Source organism: Terrapene carolina, unplaced genomic scaffold, assembly GCF_002925995.2.
Source record: "Terrapene carolina triunguis isolate 2854851 unplaced genomic scaffold, T_m_triunguis-2.0 Scaffold190, whole genome shotgun sequence".
Lineage (NCBI taxonomy): Eukaryota > Metazoa > Chordata > Testudines > Emydidae > Terrapene > Terrapene triunguis.
This window is the reverse complement of record NW_020664541.1, coordinates 307,485-328,296: the sequence shown is the minus strand read 5'-3', so window position 1 is coordinate 328,296 and position 20,812 is coordinate 307,485. Positions and strand designations below refer to the sequence as shown.

Genomic DNA, 20,812 nt, shown 5'->3' with positions numbered 1-20,812 from the left:
CCGTTCTGTGGTTACATTTCAGTCTTAAGACATGCAGAATATAGTTAAGTTAATTCAAAATAGCCTAATTCTTACCTTAGAACAGCTGTTACATTAGTTTATTTCTGGGAGGGAGTTTGGGTGCAGGAGGGGACTCCGGGCTGGGGCAGAGTGTTGGGGTGCAGGAGAGGGTGAGGGGTGTGGGCTCTGGGAGGGAGTTTGGTGCAGGAGGGGATTCTGAAAAATATCGTGTGCCAGCTACTCGGGACACAGGCACATCCTGGGTATGGAAGGGGCTGGTACTTTCCTAGCCGTTACAACAGGCGGAGCACAGCACCCTTACTAGTGAAGGATTCCCACAGGCTGGGCACTGGTGTTTGTACATTTTAAGGCCAGAGGAACTATTTTGATGATCACCTCGTCTGAGCTCCGGCCTAACACGGGCCCTCCGTAGAACCTCACCCTGCCATGCTGCATCAAGCCAGTGACTTGATGCTGAGCTAAAACCCCCCTCAGGAAAACAGCCGATGGGCGGGAACCCACAGCCCAGCCCCACGGTATAGCTCCAGCAGGGTTACAAGCACTTTCTGCCGCTCTCTGTGCTGGGGGTGGCAGCAGACCGGGACAGGAATAAATACACGTTTGTTATAGCTGGCGCCCGGGGCCGGTTTGGAGGCAGGTGGCACCGGGGCGAGAGAGGGGAATGGGCGCGGGCGGACGAGGCGCCTGGGGGAAGATCTGTTTGAAACCCACCTTCCAACAGACACTCCGGGCATCTCACTCCGGGGTGTGAGCCCCACAAGCCCGCCCCGCCCCGCCGAGCGCACAGGCCGCCCTGCCCCATGGCGAGGGGTTCAGGCGCGAAGCCCAGCCACGGGAAGGCGCCAGGGCACCGGGCCACTGCAGCCCCGTGAGCCTGTGGCGCTGCCTGCAGCTTGCAAGCCGGATTCCCCGCTTCCCAGCGAGCCGCCCCGCCACTCGCGCAGACGGAGCCGCGGTGGCTCCGGCCCGGCTCGGGTCCCGCGGCGGGGGGGGGGGGGGGGGAGCCGGGGGGGGCCCCGGGGCGGGCTCTGGGGCGGGGCCCCCCGGGCGATACTCACCGCGCGCCGCTCCGGGGCCCGGGCAACGCGCAGCCCCGCGCCGAGTCCGCGCCCAGCCCCGGCCTGCAGAGCTCGGCAGCCGCCGAGTGGGGGGAGCTTCCTCCGCTCTCCCTCCAAACCGCTTAAAGAGACAGCGGCCGCTTTGTGCTCCGGCGCCGCGCGGGGCCCGGCCGTGCCCCCTGGCGCTGGGGGAGGGGAGCGGGACCCAGCCCAGGGCTGGATCGCTGCGGGGGGGGGGGGGGCGGCCCGCCCCCCCCGGGGGGGCGGGGGGGGGGGGGGGAGGGCCAGGGCCCATACCAATACGGGGGGGCTTGGGGAGTCCCAAGCCGGTGTGTGCGGGGGAGGGGCTATTTTCCTACCACCCAGGGACAATTGCATCGCGTGCCGGGGGGGTGGGGGGACACAGCGCAGAGCCGCGAGCAGGGCTTGCCAGGGAGCCCATCACTGTGGCATCGAGCCGTCAGGCAGGCACACACCTTGGGTAAAGGCCAAGGCCCCACTAACGTGTTGCTGGGAGGGGGAAGGGATCCCCGCCGGAGGGCCAAGAGCAAGCGGAGCTGCCCCGCGAGGAGGGAAGGGCTGAGGGGGCGGAGAAGCGGAGCCAGGTTCATGGCTGTCCGCTGTGGGGGGAAGGGAGACGTTCCTAGAGCGGCCAGACCAAAAACGCTTCAGGCTGGCGGGTGGCTGCACTGTGCCCGCAAGACAGGCACAGGAATTTCCCACGTGCACAGGTGAGCAAAGAGGAAAGAAGCCACGTCCACTTGCTGTGTTAGTCCGGATCTGTAAAAAGCAACAAGTCCTGGGGCACCTTATAGACTAACAGATGTATTGGAGCATAAGCTTTCGTGGGTGAATACCCACTTCGTCAGACGCACCCATGAAAGCTTATGCTCCAATACATCTTTTAGTCTATAAGGTGCCCCAGGACTCTTTGGTGCTTATTGCTAATAATGAGATTGGTGCTTTTTTTTTTCTTTGCTAGTTTCTGAGCCTTTATGCTGCTTCTAGCTTTTCTTTGCCACAATATGGACTAGACACCTCAGAGAAAAAGTAAGTGAAGACTAACATTCTCACCTGGACAGTGCTGGACCAGGCTAGAAGGGCATTCCAGCTCCCCCCAGTACTTCTGGCAATGGAGGGGGCCCAGCAACTGCCACCTACAGTCCAAGCCATGCCCAAGACACCCGGGTGAGTGGCCCTGGGCCTGGGACCCAATGCCCAACCACAAGGCCAGGGCTGGGAAGCCTGTCAGAGTGTCAGTGCTGTGGAATAGGAGGGCAGGCCCTGGCACTTCCCCAAGCCCTCTGCAGGAGGAGGTACTATGCAGCACCAGGTTTTTGCACAGAGAGCAGGGTGTTCAGGGGTTGTAGGTACTTTCCCCTGTGCTCTCTGGGTTGTGGCCTTCCCTGGTACCAGGGATCCAGGCTTGGCACACCTCAGCAGACGGAGAGTTACTGTGCAGTCCCCAGCACCCCTGTAGAAAGCCCCAGTGGCTGCCCTGATCATCTGACTCCAGCAGCTGGGGCTTTAAAATATACACCAACTATTTCCAGAGTGGGCAACCTTCACATTCCATGGCCATTTTCCTTCCTTTGTGTTCGTCTCTCCCTGTCCAAAGTATCCTACACCCTTATGGAGAACATAAGAGGCAGTAGTACATTTTATCCATGGAGGTTGGTTTTTTTGGGGACCACCTTATAGAAATCTATAGGATGATTCAAAAAACCTATAGAAAGGAGATCATTCTTCATTAAATTCCTATAGGTTTTTAGACTAAGTTCTACAGAAAAGTGGTTTTCAAACTTTTCGTACTGGGGACCCTCCCCCTCCCATCTGGCTATATGGAAGGACAAAGTTGGCTGCAACCCCAGGTTGAGAATCCCTGCTCTAAAACTGTATTAGTTTCATTCCTGTTACATTCCATAGGATTTTTCCATAAGGGTCTGAGTGTAGGGAACTCTCCCCCTCCCCCAATTTTGAGGCATTCATCACTGGAAATGGGGTCTAAGGAGGGTGGAGTTTTCCTGCTCTTGTGGCAGGTGTGAGGTCCCCTGCTTTGATGCTCGTAGGGAGCCCTTTGAGATCTCCTACCTTGAAAGGTGTCTTGCTTTGGCCTGTGAAGCAGCACCCTTTAAGGAATAAGCCTGCCCTCTCCTGGACATGGGACCTAGAGATGCACTCACCTAACCCATCAACCACACACAGCATTCATTGCAAGAACTGTTAACAAAACAAACTGTGTGTGTGATCGAAGTCACAGAGAGAGCTTTCCATTAACACACAGTTCCCCTTTCATGCTTGTTATGGTTATTTCCTTAGTAAGTTAAGGGTGTTTGGAGAAATTGTTTTGTCTGGAAAGTGGTTAGAAAACCCAAGATATTTGGCTTTCCCACATACAGTAGCTGCGAGATAGATAGAGCCATGCCCTCACTGAAAATCCACCCCCCCACCCCCCACCCCCATCATGGCCACACAGGCCCCATGCCATAAAACAGCCTTCACCAATCATGGCCTCACCCACCACTGACTGTATCAGGTCACATCCCCACACATCAGTCCCTAGAAAGGACCTTACCTCTCCCCTGCCCCCCACCCCCGCTCCCTTCACAGTGATTTTGTTATAAACTCCTCTCTATCCCTTTACCTGAGCCACTGCGGAACTCAAAGCACTTGGAAAGGATCCACTTCTCTCTCTCCTTCAGCTTCGACTTTCACCTTCTGGAAAAGGGGCCAGCAGAATGAGTGGGGTGAATAAATAAGGCTGCCTGTGGGGGATGAGACAGCAGCATGTTGCAAAATGTGTACGCCACAAAATATTTCCTCTTCCTGGCGTGCTCTTTCATATAAATGGAAAGTGAAAGCAAAAACAACTGCCACCTTGGGCTTCTGATTTGGGTCTCCTGTCTTTTCATGGAGGTCTCTTCCTCATCTTACAACCTCCAGGTGCACGTAGCCAACCTGTTGTAGATACAGGGAGTGTAGCCTTCCTCTACCCAGAGGTCCTTTCCAGGCCAGGCATACAGTATTTCTTTCCTGAAGTGGAAAAACCAGAATCCTTGTCAGGCTCGTCTTATTGTTTGTATTATAGTAGCACCTGGAGGCCCCAACTGAGCTCAGAGCCCCATTGTGCTACGTGCTGTACAGAGCCCCTACCACCATTACAATCTAAACAGACAAGACCGGTGTGTGAGGGGAAGTAAATATCTCCATTTTACAAACAACTCTGTGGCACAGAGAGGTGAAGTGACTTGCCCAAGTCACAGAGCAGGTCACTTGCAAAGCCGGGAATTCACCTTAGATCTCTTAACTCCCAATCCAGTGCCTTAACCAGAGACCATCTTTCCTCTCTATCCAGCCTCCTTTTGAGCAACAGGAGAGAGGCCCTCTACAAGCCAAATATAGCCTCCTTTGGCTGACACCAGAGAAATCTCTCCCAGGGCAACTGTAGCTGCCTCCACAGTGGGGTAAACACCAGAGCCAGTCAGGACAGACATTTGTTGTCAGAGCATTTGACAACAGCTTACAAGGATCTATCACAGGGGTGGCCAACCTGCACCTGAGGAGGAGCCAGAATTTACCTATGTACACTGCCAAAGAGCCACAGTAATACATCAGCAGCCCCCCATCAGCTCCCCCCTGCCTGCCAACAGCCCTGCTGCTCAGTGCCTCCCCTTCCTTCTCCATGCCTCCTGTGGCATGCAGGAGACTCTGGGGGGAAGGGGAGGAGCGAGGGCGTGGCAGGCTCAGGGAAGGGGGCACGAAGGAGTGAGGGCCTTGGGGGAAGGGGTGAAGTAGGGGCAGGGCCTGTGGCAGAGTCAGGGGTTGAGCAGTGAACACACCACCCTCCCCCCCCGCCCCCGGCACACAGGAAAGTTGGCGCCTGTAGCTCCAGCCCCAGAGTTGGTGCCTATGCAAGGAACCACATATTAACTTCTGAAGAGCCACATGCATCTCTGGAGCCACAGCTTGGCAACCCCTGATCTATCATCTCTCTCTATTAAAAAGGACAGAGCTGTTTCCCCTCTGCCACCTGGAGGACAGAAGTGATGGCATCCCCAAACCGAGAGTCTGTGGAGAAGGAGCTGTCAAACAGTGAGGACTAATCTAGTCAGCAGAAAGCCAGTGTGTCACATCAGCCCCTCCCAGCCTCATTGGCATAGCAGAGCAGCTTGTATTTTCCAAAACATGGTTTATTTACTTACTATAAAGAAGAATAGATGTTTGCAAGAAGGTTTACTTTCAACACTGAGGATTTCCCCAGCTGGGACTCTCCCAACACCCTGTAAATTTCCTGATGGGTGAACAAGGCAATGCCCAGGTCTGGTGACTTGCTTAGTCATATGCTCAGTCAGCGGTGTCACTGGGATTAGAAGCCAAGTTTCTTTGTGCTCCCAGCCCCTTTGCTCCAACCCTGTATCACATGGGCTCATTCATTAAGGGAACGTGACCTACCAGTTGGGGCCAAAGCCTGTTCTTTTAAAACAGGTAGATCTCAGACTGGAAGGCTCTCCCCACTGAAGGCAAACAGACTAGTCTCTGAATCCTTCCAATCTGTTGCAGACATTGCTCCACAGCTGCAGATACTGTAGCTAATTAGCCCTGAAGATGCACACAACGAGGAGCCTGGGAGTGGACCATGCACTGGTATAACTAATGGCATGTGTATTGCATATGGTATAGAGGCCTAGAATGGAGCAGGTGCTGGTGTCACTTGCAGTGTGGGGTGGGTTTAATACAGCAAGGAGAGCAGGGACAGCTTATGCTGGGACTGCAGACTGAGGTGAGGGGATAGGAATGCACACCAGAACTGAGCAGGGACATTTAATGGAAAGCAGCGAGTGACTGCACATCGCTCACACCATGGCATCTAATGCTGCAAGAGACTGGAGATGAGAGCATGCACCAGTGTTATGCATGGAGCGTGGGCAGGGGCAGAGCCAGACCAGTGGTTTTTGCTGGGTTCCCAGAGCTTGATCTGATATCAATGGCCCATGTCACTAGGTTAATGCAGATGGAGGCAGCTCCTTCTGATTTTATTACTTCAAAGGAAAGCCAGCTGCTCCAAGGCGGTCAGCACCACATCGGCTGGCTCCAGGGCTCTCCACTAGGCAGAAATACTCTGTGGCAACTTGAGGAACAATGGGCATTTCCTTTGAAAGAGGGCTCACAACTGGCCAAACCGGACAGTCTCTACGCAAAAGAATTAATGGACACAAATCTGACATCAGGAATCATAATACTCAAAAACCAGTGGGAGAACACTTTAACCTGTCTGGCCATTCTATGACAGACCTGCGGGTGGCTATCTTACAACAGAAAAACTTCAAAAACAGACTCCAACGAGAGACTGCTGAGCTGGAATTGATATGCAAACTAGATACAATCAATTTAGGATTGAATAAGGACTGGGAATGGCTGAGCCATTACAAACATTGAATCTATCTCCCCTTGTAAATATTCTCACACTTCTTATCAAACTGTCTGTACTGAGCTATCTTGATTATCACTTCAAAAGTTTTTTTTTTCTCTTACTTAATTGGCCTCTCAGAGTTGGTAAGACAACTCCCACCTGTTCATGCTCTCTGTATGTGTGTATATATATCTCCTCAATATATGTTTCACTCTATATGCATCCGAAGAAGTGGGTTGTAGCCCACGAAAGCTTATGCTCTAATAAATTTGTTAGTCTCTAAGGTGCCACAAGTACTCCTGTTCTTTTAACTGGCACAAGGCCCCTCTGCAACTTGAACATTAGCTCCCCTCTCCCAGCTTTATGGCCTGGTGCCAGTTCCTAGGATTCATTTGGCTCCTATATTCCCACCCTGCCAGCACCCTCTAGGCTATTTCATCTTTCGCCATTGCCAGATCCTCCCCTGGAGAAGAACTGAGAAATCATGTCTGAGACGGGGAAAGGATGGGTCATAGTGCTGGGCTTTATCAGAACAGCAGACTTGTTTGTTGTATCTCAGGTCAAAAGACCTCATATACTTCAACTGGGAAGCAAGTCACTTATCTTTGTGCAAGGTCACAAGGTAACTCCGTGGCAGAGACAGGAATAGAACTCAGGTCTCCCCTGCCACCCAACCCTGTGATTTAATGACAGGATCAACCTCTCTCGCTCCTTTATTCCCAGTTTTGAAGTCCATCATGGAAGCAAGCAAACAAATGGTAAGTGAAACAAATGGCAACTCCAGCAACAAAAAGAAAAAAATAATGAATGACTTTATTTTTTAGTTCAGTTGGCCACCTGAGGTGCTAAAATCTCAACACCAACAAAGCAAGTGTGCATAAAAAATAAAACACAACCAAACCGAAGAAAACAGGCTGGATGTTTTATACATGTAGGGTACACACTTTCCTGTTAACACTCCACACTCACCAACTATAAAAGCCTTGAACAGTCTGAATATCAGAGTTCACTCACATCCCAAGGGGAAGGTGCCAAAGCAAATCCCTTCTATTGGACTGAACTTCACACACACACATATACACATACATACATACATGAGAGAGAGAGAGAGAGAGATTATTTAAATTACTGCAGAGCCATCATAGCATGGCATTTTCCCCTTCATATCTACACCTTTCATGACATCCTTGTCTGTTCAACTCCACTGCCTATATAGCACCGTTCTAAGCATCTCCAAAAGCAGGAACATTCAGAAAGCATCTAATCTCTGTTATCGTGCATCAGTCAAGGAGGAAGTGATCTCTCCCATGAATTATATACAGGCTGTTTCATGGTATATTTAGAGACTTCTTTTTATTGCAGATAGTAACAATTCCAACTCCTGAGAGCCATGTTGTGGCTTTTCACATTTTTACATATGAGATTAAATTATGCAATGCTTCTTATCCATCAGCATCCGATGTAAACAGTTAATCAAAATTTCATTTTAAAAGTTTTAACCGAAGGAGGTGGTGGTGAATGTTTTAGGATCAACTGTTAAAAAATGGAACCAACGCCTGCTCCAGATCATGCAATCTAGACCTTTCAAATGATCTAAAATGTTCTTGATTAGGATGTATAAAAATATTAAAAACCACCACGAAGTGCAGACAAACATGCTAACTAGCTCTGTGCAAGCACTGTGTTCTGATGGAGGCCTGGACACTGCAAAACTCATTTTTTGACCACCAGGGTGAACCAAGGATCCATTGGTGTTTGTACAGCCAACACACAAACAAATATTTACAGGCAATGCGGAGACAGAGGGAGAGAAAAACAGATTCATGTGACAGTTTTAAAACCTGCTGTTACTCTATAATCCTATCCTGATATGTTTAGCAATGGAGTTTGCAAGAAGAAGAGCCACTCTCCAGCCCCAATTGGACAAATGGAGTTTTGGTTAAGTTAAAAACACAAAATTGTATTTGGAAGTTAGAGCTGAAAGATATTCATGTCCTTCCCTTTGCACGGTTTTTCTCTGGAGGAATGATCTCCAGAGCAGACATAGTATAGGTAGGGAAGCACAGCTCTTTAGTGGGTTTGGGCCTCACCAAGTTGCATTGACTCTCACGATTCACAAGTGCACAAGGACAGGCTCCCGAGTTGCCCCTCTGAAAGGATGATGCCTCTTCTCAACCTGATCCCAGCCCTGAGCACAAGCGCTGGCCTCATCTTAGTTTGCCCCTCAGAGTGGAGGTGTCTGTTCCCACTCTAGGTACAGGGGAGTCTGACTCTGTCCAGTACTTCAGGGAAACCCCATGCCAGGCACAGGGGAACTTAACTCCAGGCAGCACACACTGCCACTCCATGAGCCGGCCCCAGCTGTTCTTCAGCTCAGCCCACAAAGTGCATTAGGAAATATGAAGCCAGTATTTAGCTCTCTTGCTGTTCTACCTCTGAGATTTCAGACACTCACAAAGGGAAGTGGCGGGCAAGATTCAGAGTGGTTATTGCATGGGCAGTTCATGAATGTTTAACCTTTCTAGTGATTGGGGGAACATCTCTAATGCAGAGAGACCTGTAGCAGAAGGAACCATTTCTCAAAGATGGGGATTATTTAATTTCATTTTATAAGACTAGTCAAAGGAATCAGGGCACAATGCATCAGCCATGCATATAAAATCAGGGATTACTTAACCATAGCAACTTTTCTCAAACCAATACAGTCATGAACAAGCAACAAAATTATTAAAGGAAAAGGATATTAGGAGTTTTTCCTTAGTGAACCATTAGGGCCCTATTTATTCCTGCATTGTTGTAGTTTAGACTCTGTCTGGGGAGGGCTGGATTACTGGATGAGGATGGGGTGGGAGGGAGCATTTGTTACTGACCACAGGAACTAAGCATACTGCCATCAAGGTCTATTTTTAATGCTCACTTTCAGAGAATGGAAATTAAAAGTTGTGGAGCTCGTTGCATGCAACCGCCCACAGCAGGCAGGGCTGTACACTGGGTACTGTGCTCCCAACAGAGATCACATTCCTGACGTGCAACTCTGAAATCACGTTGCTTCAGGTGGGAGCTGTTCTCGGAAGACTATGGTATGAGAAGAAAGATCCTAAGTTCGGTGGGAAGAAGAGTAAATGAGTAAAAAATAAATGTTAAATATCTTGAATAGAACTGAAAAACAATTAATTACCAAACAAGAAGCCAGGATGAATTAACGTAGGGCTGAAGAGATCAGCACTGCCATCAGAAAGTACAGGAAAGCTTCAAAGTTGTAAGGTAAGTCTTATACGGATATGTATTTTTGTTATCATATTCTAGAACTTCCCAATTCTGAGTCATCACGAGATCCCAGCGGAGACACAGCGTCAAAGGGGCAGGTGCTACTAAGAAAGATAATCCCCATGTGTTGGAGAAACTGAACAAGTGACAGGGATTCTAGAAGCTGGTTTGAAACATTTTGTAATATCTATTTAGCTAAGTGCCCAATGCTGCAAAAACTTATCAAGAATAGTACTTACTACAATGTGTCGTCCCCCTGAAGGGACTCCTCACAGTGGTCAGTGCTATGCCCAGTAGTATGTTGTTTGCAGGATCAGGCACTAAGGTTATGTCCACACTGCAGCTCGGAAGGTGCCTCCCAGCTCAGGTAGAGACACACACCAGCTTGGCTCGAGCTAGCATGCTAAAAATAGCAGTGTGGACATTATGGCGAGGGTGGCAGCAGGGGCTAGCCACTGGGCTCGGACAGGCTTGTACTTGGGTGGCTAGCCTGTGCTGCAATGTCTACAGTGCTATTTTTAGCATGCTAGCTCACGCAGAGCTAGTCTGTGTCTGCCTACCCAGGCTGGGAGGCTCTCTCCCCCCTGCGGCAGAGAGACACCCTAAGGGATTATAACTAGTCAATGCAGTTGGCTTTTCAAATCAACCCCTACCCCTCTTACAATTCCTAAAATCCATTTTTCATCTGAAATGCGAGTTTCTTTTCAAAGAGCAGCTTCAGGCTACCTATCACAGGGGCAGCAGCTTGGGTTGCAGCTCGGGACACAACCCTGGTGGCTTTTACAGTCATTGGTGAATTACTTAAAAAGGAATCCATGTTAAAAGATATTCTCGTTCCCATGAGATGAGATTTTTGTTTGGAAATCAGTTTTAAAATTATTTGTATTGCCCCAAATAATAAAAAACAATTCTTTTGGTTGGGGACTCTCCCTCACCCCCGTTTCCTCTTTTATTCTTTCCTCTCCCCAGCAAGGGTTAGGGCTTCACATTAGGTTGAACTGTCCCTCTAGCCCAGGGTTGGATTGTCTTCCATCAACATCCGAGCAGTCTGAAGCCTAGGACTCCTTCCTCCCCAGGGACTGAGTACCCTGCCTCCTGCATGTCCCCAGTCTCAGTCAGTTTAGGAATAGACATGGAGCTTAGGTTCCAAACTCAGCTTTCACCCCACTGCTGAGCCAGCCCATGGTCTGGTTAGTACCATCCATGGGGGCCCGCACTTGTACTAATAGATGCATATTTCTCCGAGGCTGAAGGCCTTTGGCCTCCCTCACATTCAAGGCAGCACGTATCACTGAGTGCACATTGCCACAGTTTTGTTGTTATCCATCTCTACTAGCTCAAAGAGTTAGAACACCAGGACCGTCCCTAGGGGGGAGCGGGGCCCAGGGCAGAAGTGATGGATTCATCTCTTTCACGACTGACCGTGTTGGCCAATCGCACCGGCCCGCGGGGCCCCTCAAAGTGGTCACCCCGATTCGCCCTACCCAAGGGACGGCTCTGTAGAACACCTTGCTCAGAAGCAGTTGCAGAAGGCGGCAGTTTGAAAATATGCACCCAGATGGTTTCATGTGACAAGAGTCTCTATATTTCATTCTAAAAAATAAATATTTTTAATTAAAAACTAGTGCTTACGTGATGGATTTTCTTAAAATTTAACTGAACTGCAAATACAAATTGTGCCCTTTACAGTTGTTTATGATGTAAAACAGGCCTCAATTTTGGTTTTAAAATTTTTTTTGTTTTTACATATGCATTAGGTCCTTACTTTCTCTGAGGCCAGTGAGACCTGAAGGGTTGCAGAGTTTAAGAACACGCGTCTCCCCACCACCCTTTTAGCTGGGGGCAGGGAGGGCTGTTGTCAGATAAGAACCTTGTGTGACATCATTATTCAAGTCTGCCAGCACAAAGAGAAAAGTGGGAACCTCATATTTCTTCAATACAAGCAACCAGCAATTTAAAAAATATTATGTCAAGAGGCTCTTTTTATACAGCATAAATGAGGAGGGCAGGGTAGCTTTTTGTTTTTTATTTGCAGTGCGCATTTCATGATCTCCAGTTCAAAATCAGCTGTGTTCCTCAAACACTGTGTGCTATTAAAATGGGTCGAGGCTGCTTTTAGGAAAACAGTCAGCAAGAGCCACCCTAGATTTTTTTTTTTGTGTGCAGAAGTCACTATTTTTGTGGTGCAACCTACAAAAACAGTGTGTGTAAACTCCCCCTGCTGGGTCTGCAGCTACAGCTTGCCCCTTCACTACACAGGCAGGTGAAGGTCTATGTGCAGACGTTCCACTGGAATGCCAGCACTTCACAGGAGTTTTGCTCTGGGTACCTAGCATGCGCACTGTTAATTAACACAGTGCCTGGCTCTCTGCGTTGCTTTGCTAAACCTTGGGTTTAATTTGTGGTCACATACTCCCTGGGATGGAAAGAGCAGGAAGCACAGGAGACAGCTTGCTCAGCCCCTGCTAGCTGGGCTGGAGTCGGGTGGGAGAAAGTATGTTTCCACAGCCAACTAAACAGCTTTGCAGATGGTCTCTGGAGAGTGTCCCATCCATTCCTCCTCTGCTTGAAGTACAGTGGGCATGGCATGGGTCCCTAACAGTCGTGCGAAGTCGAGAAAACAGACATGGGGCTCCTCCAAGCTCCCACAGGAATCCAGAGGACTCTGCTGGGGGGAGCAGATGGCCAAAAAGAAAGGATCCATGTCCTTTATGAACACTGGAAGCGAGTAACTCAAGGAGTCTCCCCAAAGCAGAAGGGAGAGTCCCTTTCGGATACAGCAGAAGATTAAATGAGAAGGACCCCACTGTTTGTGTATCTGTTCCACCACCAGCCTGTCCTCCAGGCTATGGCGTCAGCAATCTCAAAGGTGCTGTATGGATTTGTTTGGGAATGGGACACTCGCTCTCAGATACCGGGGGAAGCAGGCTTAACTATCTTCCTTTGCTGTTAAATCCCAGAGAAAAACTCACTAACAATGGATCATGCTAAGGATGTGACACAAACCAAACTCGGCTAGGAAATTCAAAGTTAAGAGGGATGCCTGGCATCACGCCCTATGCCCAGTGGGATGGGTTAAGGATGTAATGTACTTTTGGAGTCTGCCAAATGGTGACAGACTGCAGAGTCTTTCCCAGCATGGTAGCTGGATTGCTCAGTGTATGTCCTGCCCACTACTGCAAGTAGGAGTACAACGGGCACCCTCCTGTATCAAAGGCAGCAGCTCTGGGAGTGGAGCAGAAAGGAGCCTGCTTTGGCAGATGCAGAAAGAATTGTGCCTAATTTGCTATGCTGGAAGTCACTCTAGGCAGCTCGTACAATGGCAGGGTTCACCCTCTAAGTGGAAGGGAGAGCTTGGTGGGGGGATAATTTTTAGGTCACAATTCTGATTTTCTTGTTACAAACTATTAATGGTATTCAAATAAATTATAGGTTTGTTAGTCCAGAGAGAGGGAATCTGGGATACAGAGGGAAAATCTGCTATGAACACTACTGGATTCTCACAACTCCATGGATGTGCAGGAGTTCACCATAAAAAGGACTTGGCTAGGGCAGGATGCATATGTGAGTCCATGAAGTCTGCCCTGTATCCAAAGCAGGGACCAATCTGCGGTAGTGTCTTGCTCTCCTAGAGTTAAAACACACACTCCTCCCCGACCCAAGAAGTGTAACAGTAACATTACTAATAAATAGCCACAGGTAACAAGAGTCCTGTAATATAGAAGAAGAGGTTGTGGGATGCAGCAGGCACACCCCCATCACTCACTTGTCCATTTGTTTCTTAAAAGGTACAAAAATGAATCTTCTTTCAAGTATTAAAAAAATAAGTTAATTGACATAAAAGGGTCAAGGTGACTGAGGGCCCAGGCAGGTCTTAAGCTTCATTTCTGACGTGCAAAAATGAAATAGAGGGGAAAAAAACCAAACAAACACTGAAGAGTCTCAACAACGTTTCATCCAGAGGTGGCTCCCTCTGTGGGTTTAAAAGCCAGGGAATGCCGTTTGACGACCCCCCCCCCCCCCAAACACTTACCATTGTCCCACAAAGTCAGTATTTTCCAGTGTCAAAATGGTCGCAACAAAAAACAAACCAGAGAAACTTATTAGCCTTTGAACAGTGGCCATGAACACAAGAGACCAGCAGTAGCTCTCTGTCCAGTGTGTAACAAAGTGGGGGAGAAATCCCCACTCTTTCTCTACTCTTCTTCTACCATAACTCTGGAGAGTACAAAAGAGAGTGAGTGTGTGTCCTCTGAGGCCCTTGTCTCCTCAAAAGCCAGGATGGACAGAAGAGGTTTCAAACAAACACACCACCAATGTTTTCTCTTTCCAGTGTTCCTTCACATCCATGCATAATGGTCGCCTCAGGTTTGTTTCTTTGGTGGGGAGGAAGAATAAAACAAAGAAGGTGCTGCTCTGGGCTTCGGGAGCTCTCCTTTAGCTGGTTAACTCCCTCAAGGACTGCTACAGGCTGCTGTGGTTTTCAGGAGAGGGTAGCCATTTCTCTCCCTCTTATTAAAAAATGCTAATAGTGAAAAAGGGAGAGAGATCAGATTGCAGCAAATCCAGTTTGGTTAAGGGTTTTTCCCCATTAAAAGGTAATAAATCCCTCCACAAAAAGTTTACCCTTTCCCCTCATATCACAAATCCTAATGGCCCCTTGTACAGGACTCCAAGGAGACTGTGCAATCTCAGGCCATCGTCTTCAGCTTGGTTTGCAGACGTTGTGTGGGACCCAAGCCTCTAGAACCAAACCCACTTATCAAAAGGCTTCTGGGTGCTTCAAACTGAATTCCTGCATGCTGCAGAACCCTTAACAAGGTTTCCCCCTCAAGATTTCTCGATCCAGGTAGTTCTGGCAAACTCAGCGGTAGGCCAACTGGATAGCACAGACCAGCAGCGGTGAGTATCTTAGCTCAGGACCAGTTCAAGCTAGAGCCCTTGGACAGCATAACAGCTTCCAGGTCCTTGTCCTCCTCTTTTTCTCGAAGCCGCTGCTCCTCAAGGAGGGCCACCAGAGAGTCTCTCTGCTCCACAACTTCTAGCATCTCGTTCAGGATCCTCTTCTCTTCTGACAGCTCCTCATCTGTTTTCAGGTGATCTGGAGAAAAAAAATCAAAAGTGTCAAAGGATCCAGGACTGGAAACAAATACATGAACGTACTCCACGGATTGCTGGTCCTCTTCACCCTTACCTTCCACTGCCATCCTCTCCCGGAGTTCCTGCTGTAACCGGCTCTGCCTGTCTTCCAGCTCCAATTCTCGAGCACTAAAAGGAGAAACAAAGCAAGAATGAACCTACGGTGCGTGCTGTGCTGGCAAGGAGCCACCACACAGATTGCCACTTAAGCAAATTAAAATATTCTGGTGTTTACTCTCCTCCCACCCTACTGTATTTACCTTTCCAGACCCCCCCTTCCCTTCAGAACTGTTCTGACTCCTTTTGGAACAACACTGAAGATGTGTAGCCATTTCTTTCCTGATTAAAATGTAATCTTAATGCTTCCACAACACTAGTCTTCAACTGGAGTGGGCAGATGGAGAAAGACAAGAAGATTGTGGAGAGAGATTCCTTTTTCATATGTCTGGGCAGCAAGCAGCTCAGCTGCTTTCTTAGACTGAACTTATTCACAGTGTTACCAGCTGGATTTAAAATCCAAGACAGAGACAGCGTGAAGGAGCAGATGTATCTGCAGTCGTTGCTCAAGCCACATTTTACCTCTGTGCAAGTCTCGCTCCTGCTACATCCCACTCTGAAGAAAAAGTTACCTGCCAAGTAATGGACGACTGAGGGCATTGCCTCCTCAGATTCCAATCTGAGCAGCATTTTGGGGCTTCTCTGGTAGTAGCATCCCAGGGCACACTGAGCTTTTGAAACATCAAAGTCAAGTCTTGCCTGGTCAGAAACTTGTTTCAGTAGCATGCAGTGCACTTTGGGGCATAAGCACTATGGAAGTCCCTAGTGTTCCTAAGCTGGAAAAGAGCTGTAGCATCTGCGCCCAGTTGGAAGGCTATGGGGTCTCACTGGAGACAGAGAAGTGAGGACTACAGGACCCATTTAAAGAAGGGATAGGAATGCAGACAGTTTGGCTGCATTCAAAAAAGGATCTTGCACCAGCAGGAGAATGGGTTGCCCAGTCATTCCCCGAAGACCACTTGCCACTAAAACTACAAATGAAAGATTGGGGATGAACCTGCAAGCAAGGGATGCTTTGTACGGAAAGAGCCTGGGAGGACAGTGGGAGGGCTCAAACCTTTGGTTAACATTCACACTTAGGACTTATCCAAACCTTTTGTGCTTCCACTCATCACGAGTTCTTTTTGTACTGGAGACTCCTCCAAAATGTACCTTTATTAACTTACTGGCTGGGAACTGCTTTCTATCCAAGAGGCTTTTGAACACTTATTACTGGCCTCTTACCATCACAGCCACGACAGTGCTGGAGGGAGGCCCTGCCAGTACTATCTGTGAGTAATCTCATCTTTGAAGCTGTGATACCCCATGCAGAAAGCCCTCTGCTCACTCACAATATCATCAGCTCAGACTCGTAGCGCACCAAAGCATTCTTCTCCTGCACCAGCTTGAACCACTCCTGCATCAGCTTTGGATCATCCTTCTTTCCCATGCCTGCCAAGAGAGAAACGTTGTAAGTTTTCAGGATGATGCCCTGCCATCCCCACGAGCCCGACAGCCAGGAACAAAAATGGGGGCAAAATGTGCAAAGAAAGCCGAGCAAGATGCTGCCAGAGCACTCCCAAGCCGGGTCCGTTTAGTTTGCCTATGGCACACAGAAAGAGGAGGGCACAGAACTGTAGGTGTCACCTCCGAAAGGATTCTCTCCTCCTTGGATCAACACATTCTGAATCCTTTTTTGCCATTGCTCCTCCCCCCTCTTCTCATTATGGTAAACCCATAATTTAGTGGCTCATTTCTATTTAGCCTTCCCTAAATGAACTTGAACTTTAACAACTTTTTTGCACGTCCTCCATGTTACCGTCTTTAATGTATGCTGACTGGAACCTCCTTCCCCCCCCCCCCCCAAAAAAAAACCCCCCCGTACCCCCTATTTTTTACCCCCCTGTCCTTCAGTTACATCAACTGAATCAATTCTTTTACTGGCTAAGAGTGGCCCCTTGCCTACTTCTATTGAAACCCTGCCTTTTCACTGGCTCATCTGTTAAAGAATTCTCCTCTCCTGTGGTTCCTTCCTGCTACATCGTCACTCTCTTTGGTGAGCCTTCTCCTAGTGCATCTATTAACAGCAGTTCACTGCATCCTACAAGTACATTATTCCTAGAATTGCTCATCAGCATTAGAACTACACACACACAAACCCATGCTACACTTGCTAATATAAAAGGGAGAGAGTGAGAACCCACTTCAGAACTCACTTTTTAAAATTTCATTTTATTTTATTTTAAAAGAAACAACCCTGTCTTCCTCATAACCCACAGGCAAGGCTCCAATGGTGTCAAATGTATTGCAGATTAAATTGCTACACTATGTTCTCTAGAACTTTCTGCAGTGATTTGAGATATGCCTCAGACCCAAGAATACATCATAGAAGCTATTCCAAGATAACTCCTATTTTGGGCCCCTTGATCCTGCAATGAGCTACATGCAGGGGGACCCCTCTGACCCCTCATTGGGCGGCTGCCTGCGTGCATGGAGTTTGTTGCAAAAGAGGGCCTCCAAACTGAGCTCAAAGGTGCAGAGATTTGAGCAGAGCACCTGTTGGTGTTTATAATGCAGGCCTCTACCAGCTGCATGACTGAAAGTCATCTTCTCTCACTCTCCACAGACTAACAAGGTTTCCTAGATTAATTGACATCTCTGCCTAGTTATACATTATGGACACTTGGCATCTATATATTAAAAGCAGCTTCTCTTTTAACCACAGTCTTATGGAGACCAGAAATGACCAAACAGAAGGTTTGCTATTTAAATTCCAAATACTGAGAAAGCTGGAAATATGTGCTACTCCAATGACCAGTACATTCATATCTGCCCTGCCTCCATCCCTAGGTCCAACCAGCCCTTACACTGAGGTCACTTGGGAGATCCAGTACCTCCTGCTAAGCAGCAGCTTTCCTGCTTAGAAATACCTGCTACTGAAATACAGAAATAGTAACTGTTTAGGGGATACTGACTCCCTGACCCCCCATAACAGATTCTGGCTCTCTGGATTTTATACCAGTCTGTTGCTCAGTTCCAAGCATTCTTTTCTGAACCTCTCTGCACAATATGCCCAGGTGGCCATGGGAGGGGGGAGCTTAGACATGCAGATGTCCAGTGCAGTGGCGCCATGAAAGCACTGGGAAGTCTCCCCACCCTTTCCAGTGCCAGGATGTAAAATAAATGCCTCTAAGAAACAGCCAAATACACCTTGCTACTGACCCATGAAATAGATTGTATGTATTTATGTATTTGTTTTTAACAGCCAATGAGCAGAGGGATGTGGGAGGGGTGGGGAGGGAGGGTGGACAATCGATATGAGAGCACCATGGAAAGCAGAATAAGTGGTTAGCAAAGTTACGCTGTGATCACATTCCACCCCATACCCCCATGCCTTGGCAATGGAAACTCTATTATGGCAAACTCCATCTGGGACAAATTCAAGAATGGACTCAGCAAGACATGGATCACGGAAGACCAGTCTGGTTTAGGTTGGTTGGTTTTTTAAAGCTCAGGGATGTTTTGCAAACCGGTCTTTGTAAGGACACAGTATTCCTTTAATCCATCCATACAAATTAAACAGTCATTTACGGAAGGAGATTCTCTTCCCTCATCCCCCGCCCCGTCTCCCAGACACCTATGACGAAGAATAGAGAAATCAAATACACCAAATGAAAACAGGGGCTTTAGAGTATGATACTGCTGCTGCTGCCACTGTAAATCAATGCCCCAGTGACCTTGAGACTACCCCTTCCCCAGTTAAAAACAGAAAAAGGGATACTGTACCTTTAAAAATTGCACACTCATACAAGCTTGTTACAGAGGTTGCTACTGAGACTGAGGGAATGGGACAGGAAGGGGTTTGAAGGTTGGATATATAGATATTTTTGTCACCAGCCAACTAGTGCTGCTATGAAAATCCAGCTGGGGTGGAGGGAGATAGAGGTTGCGTGAGGTTACATTACCTTCATGGGCACAGCAAGGGCAGAAGGAGAGAGGTCTACGACGTGGTGTCCCGGCATTGGGCTCAACTTCAATAAGACCAAATGAGGAAGAGGGAGGAGAGGAGGAGGAGGAGGAGGAGAGGAAGAGGGGGAAAGGGGTGAAATAAAAGACAAGCAGAGGACAAAAAGCATAAGAGTGAGAAAGAAGGGAAACAACAAGAAGAAAAGAAAAGAAAAAATACAAGAAATGGAGAAGCAGAAACGAGGGAAACAGTGTACAGATGAGTAAGATCCCTCATCAGCACGGATAACAGACAGGAGCAGACTGAGGCAGTGGGAGAAGCGGTTACTGAGCTGTACAGTTACAGGGAGGAAGATTACTCTTGAGTTTTTCCTGTTCATTGTGGGTTTTCAGTTGCAGAGGCTTCGCTCTAACACCATGTTGAGTGTATGAGATACCAGGACAGTAGGTGAGGACGGGTGAATAATTATCTCTTGCTGATAAATGTCAGCATTTAAAATAAGATCTAAAAGGTCTCCGTTGCCTATATGGGTCTGAAACTTGGGGCCCTGAGCCCTGCCACCCGAGGCTGAAGCCAAAGCCAGAGCAATGTAGCTTCATGGGGGCCCCTGTGGCCCCAGGCAATTGCCCTAACACTGGCCCTGGCTTTTATACACAGAAAACCACTTATTGTGGCACAGGTGGGCTGTGGAGTTTTTACAGCATGTTGGGGCGTTGGGGGGAGACTCGGAAAGAAAAAGGTTGAGAATCTCTGAGCTAGACGGTCATCCGGGGAGGAGGGAAGGGGGAGGGGCAGCAACATGAAATTGAACCCACTTTTAAAGAAACAGCCTGTCCACCAATAATTATTAACATTTCTAACAGTATCTCAGGAGAACACATGCACCAAGAAGTGCCTGAATATCAAAGCGGGAGGCTTAAGACACCTGCGCAGTTAAAAAGGAAGGAATGCCTGTGTCAGGGAAAGGCAGTAACTCAACAGCAATTATATGAGGAAGAGAATTCATAACTCACAGAATTCAAAATAACTCAGCATATATGACAGTGAGGCAGCTCTCACTATAGAGACCTACGATATTGATGAACAGGGAGAGGCGTTAGAAGGGACCATCACAGAACTAGTGCAGCACACATAGCACACACTGGAGTGGGGGGGGGGAAGCACATCAGCTTGCAAAACCCTGTGACTGAGCAGCACGGCTCTCTCAGACAGGACGACTCTTTTGCCCGAGGAGTAGGAAGGGAGAACATGAGGAGAGGTTCCACAGTCAGGCATGTGATAGTTACAGCTCGAGCCTCATGTCACTTCCATTCATAAACCCTCTTTTCAGTTCACATAGAACTTTAAAAAAAAAATCTATTTATACTGACATTTCTTACACTTGGTCTGAGCCCAGAAGTGTTTTTTTCTGGGAGAAACAACATTTTCAAGCTTTTGAGATATTTTTCAGATTTTTTTTTATTTTTTTGATGGTGGCCTGAAAACTCAGCCGCAGCTTTGTTTAAATATTTCGAAGTTGGTGGCTGAGGAATTCCTGATTTGCCTTGTTAATAGAAAATTTAGCTTAGAAATAAAACTCTGGAAATGTATGTAAAAGGTAGTGTGCTGAGTATACACCATCTGAACATCCCATCTCTTCATTGAAACCCTGCTTCTTCTGTGAGGAACATGAACTATAACCCACAGCAAGATATCATTATCACCACTTCCATCTCTTGCTGTAAAAATATTCTGAGTGTTTTCTTGGCTGATCTGTTTTTTAGACTGTGAGCTCCTTGGGGACAAAGACTTTTTGTGTGTCTAAGAGCACTGAGCAGAGTGTGTCCAAGCAGAACTTTCAGAAACATGTACCAAACTGTGCTGCTACAAATGTTCAAAGTTGCAGATGCTGGAAAGATTACGTGTCACTTATAT

At 48.0% G+C, this 20,812-nt stretch overlaps 2 protein-coding genes across 2 annotated transcripts in view; both read right to left on the bottom strand.

Moving 5' to 3' along the window:
* The window catches only part of BID (BH3 interacting domain death agonist), a 28,854-nt gene extending 27,674 nt beyond the window's left edge, over nt 1-1,180 (bottom strand). Inside the window, exon 1 of the mRNA XM_024210480.2 lies at nt 1,080-1,180. The gene's annotated coding sequence lies outside the window, so the exon portion shown is untranslated. The remainder of the gene's footprint in view (nt 1-1,079) is intronic.
* A 12,816-nt stretch (nt 1,181-13,996) lies between these two features.
* The window catches only part of MICAL3 (microtubule associated monooxygenase, calponin and LIM domain containing 3), a 159,196-nt gene continuing 152,380 nt past the window's right edge, over nt 13,997-20,812 (bottom strand). Inside the window, exons 37-40 of the mRNA XM_024210483.2 lie at nt 18,897-18,962; nt 16,284-16,383; nt 14,951-15,024; nt 13,997-14,857 (exon numbers count right to left, since the gene is read on the bottom strand). Coding sequence (XP_024066251.1) covers nt 14,673-14,857; nt 14,951-15,024; nt 16,284-16,383; nt 18,897-18,962 — 425 coding nt within the window. The 3' untranslated portion in view covers nt 13,997-14,672. The remainder of the gene's footprint in view (nt 14,858-14,950; nt 15,025-16,283; nt 16,384-18,896; nt 18,963-20,812) is intronic.